This window comes from Tinamus guttatus, unplaced genomic scaffold (assembly GCF_059628265.1).
Source record: "Tinamus guttatus ecotype Peru unplaced genomic scaffold, ASM5962826v1 Tinamus_guttatus_pri_ptg000025l, whole genome shotgun sequence".
Lineage (NCBI taxonomy): Eukaryota > Metazoa > Chordata > Aves > Tinamiformes > Tinamidae > Tinamus > Tinamus guttatus.
In genome coordinates this window covers 167,191-176,782 of record NW_028288559.1, presented here as the reverse complement: position 1 = coordinate 176,782, position 9,592 = coordinate 167,191, and the positions used below count along the sequence as shown (strand labels likewise).

At 39.3% G+C, this 9,592-nt stretch overlaps 1 protein-coding gene across 1 annotated transcript; it reads right to left on the bottom strand.

The window, feature by feature from the left end:
* Window positions 1–1,419: 1,419 nt before the first annotated feature.
* On the bottom strand, window positions 1,420–8,684 carry FASTKD3 (FASTK mitochondrial RNA regulator 3). The gene is made up of 6 exons (XM_010217111.2): window positions 7,230–8,684; window positions 5,505–5,590; window positions 4,661–4,823; window positions 3,645–3,714; window positions 2,281–2,395; window positions 1,420–1,585 (listed from the first exon to the last, which is right to left on the bottom strand). Exons 1-6 carry the CDS (start codon window positions 8,662–8,664, stop codon window positions 1,487–1,489), a joined length of 1,968 nt encoding a protein of 655 aa, XP_010215413.2. The 5' UTR covers window positions 8,665–8,684; the 3' UTR covers window positions 1,420–1,486.
* Window positions 8,685–9,592: the final 908 nt, after the last annotated feature.

The window sequence follows — 9,592 nt, the reverse complement described above, 5'->3', positions numbered from 1 at the left end:
TCTGGGATGTGCAGAAGCAAAAAAGTCATCAATCTCTCTAGCTGTGGCAGGATGTAAGAACTGGAGTACAAACAGCAGCCCAGACCCTTGAGGTCTTTGCCACCTATCCTTATTTATGACATGCAGGTTTTCCTTTTTCACTGACTGATGACAAGGGACGAGAACAGTAGCTCCTCCATTCCTTTTCAACAATAAATATTCCATCAAACAAATCCAATAGCATTAATTGAATCAGAGTCACAGCAAGAACAAAGTGAGACGTATGTGTTTTCTAATAACAACAGAGTGCTTTTAACAAGAATTAGTATCAAATGCATGCCAGTGAAGACTGAGATCAAATATGGCCCTGTTCTACAGAAGTTATTTTTAGTTTGGGACAATCAGTGTAAATTACTTCTTATAAGTGTCCCCCTGACTGTATTTACACACTGTGTTTGCAAACTGCACAAAAGCAAATTATTTGAAAACACCACCACCTTCTGGCTAGCATGAGAAAGGTACCTCACCAGTTTACTTCCACCATAGCAAAAGGAGAGGTATTAAGCAGAGTCATCTTAAGTTGCTTGGTTATGAACTTGTACAGGTGAAGTCCAAAGGGGACCGTGTGAATGTTGACTCCCGACTTCAGCGCTCAGTTGTTAGTGCCAAATGAGCACCTTGGTGATTTCTTTTGTATTAGGGGGAACTGTGAATGTCTGCAGACATTTTTTCCCAGCTGAGTGGCTACTGCTTCCAGTTCTGCATTCCACCCTCCTGGCAGAATTTATATACTCACGCATAAGAAATGATGGTAGAGAATATTCTTCTGCTTCTAACACTTTATAGTGTGCTAAATCATCTGGTTCAGTTTAAACTGCCATAGCAGGCTGTTCAAACTGAGGCAAATCTGGAGTGCCTGCATCACCCCACATGGCTGAAACTGCCCAAACCACATCTGAGTCCTACAAATAGCACACGTCCAGAACTTACAGCTCACTCCCACAGACAGCTGTGAAATCCACTACCCTGCAGGAGCTGTCGTTTTAGGAAGCAAAATGAATATTTTTTAAGCTCCTTCTTATTTTCTGCAAAGCATTACTACTTGGCATAGTAGTAATAATGCCACAAACATGCCATGTTCTGAGCATTTGACAATGGACAGCACCCTTAAATATAGTCTCATCTGTCCACCTGTAAATTTGAGTTAGAACTTGTGCAGATACAAAGGAAATGCAGCACTGACTGCTTAACTTTTATATTTGTTAAAATTAAACAGGTATAAATAGTAAATAATAAAAAACAGTAAATATCAAAAGAAAAACCAAAACGGTACACTTTAAGAAAATATGTTGTTCTTTAATACTGTTTACATATTAATTGTTCCAAATATTGGAAGGTCTCATTTTTAGAAGCTGTTATGTAAAAAAAGAGATTTCTTTCTCCATGCACAATATTTACACTTGATAGTACAGAAGATCAACTTGCAGCACAGTATTGTTTGCCAGTGTCAGCATCTGAGTCCATATGCATGAGGGAAGATTTTTTTGTGTAGATATGCTGCCATTCTTCTGCAATTGTTTAGACTCTCTATCTCAAAAAATGGAATCTGGAAATGAAATAGAAAAATGATTACTGGAAACAGATTTCAATAAGCAAGTGAGTAATATTCAGTATCCTTTAAGATAAATTTTTACTAAGCAGATGTAAAATCACCCATCAAAGAGTTTTCATCTATAAGATCAAACCTTTAATCTTAAATATATTATTAACAGGTTAATCTTGTCAGAACCACCTGAACGGAGGTTACCCCAAAACAAAGAGCAATGTTCATTCCAGATAAGGCTAAATTAAATATGAAGTGATTAGGTTTATGTAGTAAGTGATTAAAAACAGAAAACTAATCTTAAAATTCTACCAGTAACTCTTAATCCAAAATATGTTTAAAGAGAAAAGAAACCAGACCTTATTTATTCAACATGCAAAATAAAGGAATTACTCTGCTGTACTTACAATACCAAGCTTTTTTTTTTCCCCAAGCTTCCAGGCAGATCTCTTTTAAAAGTATTTGATTAAAAACATAATCCCAAGGAACTCTTGGACAGCACTTTCACTTAGGGCGAAATATGAACCTTACTGCAGACACACTCTTTCAAAAGAAAGAGAACCCTAACTAGGCAGATGGAACATAACATAGAAGGGGCAAGAACACAACAGCTTTAAACACTGCAACACTGTAAAGGAGTCATTTTTCACTTGTTTTGTTAGCCATAACAAAAGCGAATTGCTGTCTTTGGACTTTACCTGCACAACTTCATAACCAAGTAACTTAAGATGCCTCTGTTTAATAGCTTCTTCTCCCAACAGATGGTGGCTGTTAATGCAAAATCTATTTTGACCATCAACACAGAGGGCAAGTCTAAAATAAAGCACAAATATAATATTTCAAAATATCGTCAGTATAATTTTAGTCATCAAAACTACTAACACCAAATTAAAATGACAATGGTTCCTTTTACTGCCAAATTTCTTCCAGAATTATATGCTGCATCATAGGAGTCACCTAGTTTAGAACAAATTAATAGAGAAAAAAAAAACTAAAGCAGAAGCACAGTAAAACTGATCTGCAAAACTTACTTGGATGCGTTATACAAAAATACCCTGTAAGATAATAAGATAAGAATAATAGTAAGATAAGAGTTTGGTTTTTTAATGCTTCTATTGGTAAGCTGGTTTGAATTCTACTAGGAAATAACAAATAAAATACTTTCCCACCTCAGAAATGTTTAAGCAGCTAACTTTATTCAACTTCTTATCAATTCAATTTAAACGTGTGTGCATGGTTGGCAGCACCAAAGACTATAGGTTTATTTTTTCTATTTGGTGACATAAAAACCACACAAACCTAAAAAAAAAAGAAGTGTGCACCCACTATAAAAGGTACATAAATTTTAAGGATGCTGTGTATATTGTGACCTTATTTATGCATAAAAGTTGTAATTCCAGAAAACAAGACTATTCCTAAGTACTTAAGGATCGGATTTTTGAAAGAACCTATGTGACTTTGTGAGGCAATGTCAAGCTCAAGCTGAAGAAACATTGCCTTTTCAATTTTTGTTTGCTTACTCATGGAAGTGCAGTTACAAATACAGATCTGGCAGGTTGCTTAATTTTGTCTCTAAGTCTTTCAAAATAATCCTTGATTTACTTGCATTCTTCTATGCAACAGCATCTGTAAAAAGTCGTGTTATACCATAGCTCTTAGAAAAATAAGGATGCAAACTGAAATTTGCTTAAACTCATTAAACTGGTGTGGACACTCTCAATCAGAATTATTATTATTATTTAAAAAAAGTAAATGTATTAACAAGATCAGAAAGATCCTGTAAGCTAAACTAAGAACATTTTGACCCTGAATGTTATCAGATAAAGAGACTAATTGTCTGACATGGTATAATCAGAAGGCAAAGTAATAAGAAAAAAAGTATAAATCATTCATTTTACCAACTTTGTCCCTTTATCTGTAGTTTCAGTGTGAAATCTTAGCTATTTTGAGGTCAATGGCAAAATTCAAATTATTTTAAACTTAGCCATGTTTTCTTCCCAGGCCCTCTACTTTTTGTCCATGCTAACCAACATTTTATTTGTGGTTTCTGTTATTCCCTTACCGTCTGTGTACCTCTTCGAGCTGGGCAGCAGGCAATACAAAGCCTTCTTCATCTAATTTAATCTCTATATCTAGTATAGATGAAAAGAGAAGGGAAATTAAGACCCATTTCATACAACAAACCACCTTAATTCTCATTCTCTTTCAAATTATTGTTTTATACAACATTAAAATACTATAGCAACATTTTCTTCTCAATGGGTCTCTTTCCTGCCTATTTTTTCCTTAATTGGCTGATTTTATAGATGATATGACTTTGCAAAGGGACACTGGGACCTAACCCCTGCTAACTTCACCTTCATGTGCAGGCTGAAATACAGAGTAGTTCTGCAAAACCTCCCCCTTTTTTTTGCTCTCCCTCTGTTGAGCCTGGGCACCTGCCTCATCCTCCAGGCCACTTAGGCACATGACATCTCTCCTCCTTACTACCTTCTCTCAGCCTCCTTTCCCAGGGCTTGGAACACACACTCTTCTGCCCACTCTTCCACTCTACAAACTGCTCCTGACTTAGCTCTTGCTAAGGCAGGAGGAGCTCAGGTGAGCACAGAAGAGTTCCCCAACCACCCAGCTCCCCGTTTCTCCACCATTCAACAGATAGATGAGGCAAGGGGCATTGCCCCATTTTGCTTTATACTATGTAAATTGTTTACGGGATAAGTAAAGGAGGGTCTGATATTAAAAATAAAGAGCACAACTATTATCAGTGCATACTAGGTGTGTAAATCCAATATTTTTTCAAAGTAACATTGCAGCAATTTTCTCTCCTCATTTTTCTTTCTCACTTTGAAAATGCATTTACTTAAATTTCCTAGTACATTTCCTAATTGCAAATTTCAAATCCTCAATATAGACTTTTTTTTTAACCTAGTTTATTTTTTTCCATATTTGCACAATTCAGAATGCATACAAAAGGAATAAAATCAATCTTTTTTTTTTATTATTTCTGGAAAACAACATGAAGTTATCACTGTGCATGCACTCATTTTTTTATTAATCTAAAGAAATAATATTGCTTACCAACTGTATAGAAATATGGTGTTGAAACCTCTGATGCAAAATATATTCTTTTTTTCAGTAAATAAAGGAGTCCGTTTTTCACTCTGTTGAGGAGGTGAACATCCAGAGAACTGCCGGGCATAAGAAAGGCCTTTACTTGATACTTTGGAAGGAGTTTGGGGCCCTATAGAATGACAAAGTCAACCAATAAATGATTAAAAAAAAATCACTTCATTTACCAAGAAAAAAAAAGAAAAAAGAAAAAAAATCTAATTCCTCTGTTGTTATTTTCAGCAATAATTAGAAACATTTCATAAATAGGCAATTAAGAGAGAAATTTTGGGTTCAGTTAGAAAACATTTTGGTATTTATTTCAAGTATTAATGTAACAGGACTTAATATGCCCATTTCAAAACCACGTCGAATGAGAAACTTAGAGCCAGAGGTAGGACCTCCTAGAATTTAAAAGCAAAAAGCACTAGCACATCTTCAGCAGGCCTCTAGGCTACCGTGCAGGCCATACTACTTATGAGAAATACAGAACAGGTCCCATCCTCCTGCAGTCAGGCCAGCATCAGATTTCTCCTGTGCTCCAGGCTTGTATAAAGCAAACACAACCAAAGTTGCAGGTAAGGTGCTCAGAAACACACAAAAGGAACGTTAACGTAGCGGCAGTCAATTCTGTCGAAAATACAAACACCTCAGTTCAGTCAAACATTCCGAAATATTGTTGCATCAGGAAAAAAAGGAAAGCCAATTCATCCTATTCCAGTATTTTTCTGGGAAAGATAGTCTTCTATCAACAGGGTCCTAATGATCATATCACTTCTTGTTAAGACCAAGTCTGGTTTCACATCTACCATACCTCGTAAAAAGGGCACTCCAAGGTAGCCGTTAAAAAAAGCTGGGTTAGCTGGGAGGTAACAAATCTGTCCAAACCAGGTGGCTGAGCTGAAACAACAATATTCAGATGTTCAGGTACAATTTCCACAGTATTACAACACAAGCAATCATGCAGAAGTCAGCTGTGAAAGCATCAGTTTAAAATGTAGAGAACTTTTTTTATCCTACACCGTTAGCAGCTTACTTGAATAAATGGAAAGATCAGTTGTGAAATTAAATATTCTGAAAAATGAGGGAATGATTTACAGAAGTATCAGAAGCATTAAAAAGAAAGGGAACATAGAACTAGAAAGACCTTAGTTAAGACTGTAATTTCTTCCACAAAATTCAAGGATCTGAGAGAGGCAGGATGTTCTGCAGAAATAAGCCTGAGCTTATTTATCTTCAATAAATAATCTGTTTCCTTCTTTATATGTGAGTATCAGAATACAACTTACATTTTTATCTAAATACTTAGAAAAAATACTAGCTCATCTATAAGTGCTGATCTTTCTCATGGTGCCATATTTTATTGGTTCAGCTCTCCTTTCTACTTCAGTTAAGCTGACAATTATACACTGCAATTGAATTTGTATCAGATTTATCCATTTTACTGTTATCAGTTTTCACAAACTGATCGTAACACAATATGAAAGAGAAATACAACCAGGATGGAAGCAAGAAGGTAATACAATAATCCTTATCCTGAAAGGAAAAGAATCCTTATTGCGATTGAAGAAGATGACAGCATGTGTCAAAATCTAGTTTTATTTTGGCCATCTGACAAGTCTGAAGCAATGCTGCCTGACAGTAGGTAGGGAATAAAGTTGTAGAAGTGCCTGCAGGCAGTGGACCTCATTTCAATAATTTGTCAAAATAATACCTGAAAGGACATTTTGTATTGCCTAAGGTTTACAAATGCTATGTGCATATTTTTAAGACCTACTTACCAAAAACAGTAATTCAAATTATTTTTCCCAATGCTACATTTCATCTCATTTCTCTCCAGAAATTGTATGAACCTGGACTAATTTTATAAGGATCCTTTTATTTTCTATTTTTGGCTTGCCTGTGACAGGGTTGTAAGCAAGACATACAACAGTTCTTATACCTTTCCCTACTCATGTCATCATTTAGTCTCTATTCTAAAGGCTACGAACAGAGGCTTCTTGAACAACTCTGACACTCAGTCAGAGCCTTGGGACCAGAATGTTTCTGATGCTCAGTTTGCTCAGTTTCACAGGACTTCATGAAAGAGTCTTTACAGACATGGATGTTTAAATGACTGGAGTTAAAAGATGTTTCCTGCACAAAATCATTCAGCCTAAAAACTGTGCCAGACATAGGATAACATAGGATATCCTTGAGGATAACAGAGGGGTAGTATTTTCAGAAAAGCAGAAGGATTGATGAAAGAAAAATTTTAAGGTATTTTAAATCTCTGCTTAAGTTTGTATTGCATAACTTTGAAATTCCTGTAACTGACAATCTGAAAGATAACTGCAACTGTGACAAGGGTGCTCCAAACTCCAGCTTCCCAATCTCTATTCTTCATATTCTCCAGTCACCTTAACCAGGTCACTGCTGATTTGATGGGATTAGGCAAGTTTTAATGGGATGCAAGTGAAAAGAAATGGGTGTTGAACAAGTGACATACCATGTAATAGCAAAGGGGAACACAACAACAGACAGAAATAATGCCCCTTACCTTTAAGTTGTTGCAGAAAATAGGGACTAAATATTTTTGCCAGAAAATTTACAGGATAACGCTGGACTAGGACACACGAGTGCAGCAGCTTCAGCAAGGTGTGAGGCTGAAACTGGCCAAAGCGAGTACGCAGAACACTCTCAAGCTTCCCAAACAACAGAGGTGCACTCGGAGGAAGGTAGTTCAGAGTCCCAAACGGCACGAGGCACTCAGCAATCTGCTCAGTGGTAAATCCATCAGCGCCAGAAATGAACACCTCTGCCACCGCATCAAAGATGGGCTTTGAAAGGATCATCTTTTGGCAGCAGTACTTCATGACTGTGCTGACTGTTTCCGGGCGCATGGCAAAAAGGGACTTGGGAACATGCCTTTCCAGGGCTTCTGTAAAAATCTGCTGGCGATGTCCGAAGTATAGGAAGGCTTCTAGCACGTGGACCAGTTCATCATCTGTGAAATAAGGAACGTGCTTCACCGAATGCTTGCACAGTGCTATGACTAAGGAGACTGCCTGAGTCTGATGAAGAACAACTAGCGAATTCAGTACTATGCTCAAGAACCGTGGGCTTAGCTGGGAAGCTATGGTTAAAGTGACATTGTTCATTCTGTTTAGCAAGTCTTGGTATTGCTCCCTTTCTCTGACACTCCTCTGCAGCATCCTATAAACAGTCACCATTTCACTAGGACTGCACTTTGTAATGTCTTTTTCTTGCATACGGCTTAAAATTTGTTCCAGTATTACACAACTTGGGCCTTCCAAGTCAAGCAAAGCCTCTCCAAAATCACACAGGTTTTTAGTGGTCAGCTGTCCTTTCTCGAGCCGCTCCTGACCCTCTGAAAGCAAGTTCATTATCAGTGAACCCTGGGGATCTACACGCAGCTTTATCAGGGCTTGCAATGCACTCAGCAGCCCAGTGTTGGACAGTTTTGAGGATTCATATTCGAACTGAAAGCATAATGCCCTGAAAACTTCATTTTCTAATATTCCTTCAGAGTTTTTCAGTCCACTGCCATCCACCTCCACCTCAGAAATCCTCTGCAGGGCTGCTGAGGCCATGATATCAGACATGATTTCCAGAGAGCTAAGAAATTCAAAAATCTCTTTGGACGTATCAAGGCCCTGTAACTTCCTGAAAAACATTTGCTCATCCATCCACCTGTTATCAGACACGGGGCCGCTCCCAGGATCTCCACACAGATGCGCCGCTTCATTAGCAGAGAGAGACTGGATCCGCACCGGGACGTGGATGTTTCGACTAAGCACGTACTGAAACTTCCCCTTGGAATGCCACATCCTCATGGCTAAAGGGCTGCATCTGGGGGACTGCTGCTGCCCGCTGATGAAGCTCAAGCTTTTGCTTAGAGTCATCAGCGCGGATCTGCTCGCTGCCGCCTTGCGCGCACAAAACCGGAAGCCTTTCAGGCTCATCAGAGCCATAGTGCACCAACAACATCCTCAGAAGCTGCCTACAGGAGGGGAAAAAATGCGTATGACACATGTGGAGCGCAAAGCACCACCCGCCTTGTTAAAAACACGGCAAAAGCCTCTGCGGAGCCGCTCGACGCCCGCCCGCCCGCGCACTCACCCCGGCAGCCATGACGCGCGGCGCCTGCCGGGAGCTTCCGGCGCTGCGGGCGCTGCGCAACGTCCGGGCGGGCCGAGCCGAGCCGAGCCGGGCCGAGCCGAATTAGAGCGGGGCCGAGCCGAGCCGAGCCGAGCCGAATTAGAGCGGAGCACGGGGGCTGCTCGGTTCCTTCGTTCTCAGCCGCGCCCGTGTGTGTGGCGGTGCGTATGCGCGCAGGCAGGGTGGAAGAAGGCGGGTGGAGAGGAAAGTTTCTGATCCCAGCGTGGTTATAGGTTGTAGGAGCGGGGATCGGGAAGGAAGGGGCTTCTCTCCCGCGTTTGTGCTGCTGCGTGCGGCAGTTGGGGCAGGGAGCGGCAGTCCGCGTTAGGGAAGGCTTCTGTAAGGTGTTACTGTGCTTTTTAGGGGGAAAAAATATCAAATCTTATAGTAGCACTTGTGTAAGGAACTGTGTTTGGAAATATGGAATGAAAAAATATGTTTGCGCACTAAAGCGCAAAGGCAAAAGTCTTACTTTGGAGAAGTTCAGTGGTGATTTTCTGTTTGTTTTCAAATGCAGCTCAGGAAAAAAAAATCCAAGCAGTCACTGACCTAAAGTTAAAAATAAAAGGTATTGTGTAAAAATAAATAAATAAAATAATAATTATAATTTTATAAGTGTATATATATTTGTATTTGTTTGCTTGCAATGTCTGTTGCTTTGTTTACAAACTGGTATCGGGCATATTGCGATGGTAATCCAGCACATGGAGCTAGTACCAGCTGGGCCTTGGTAACCATGGC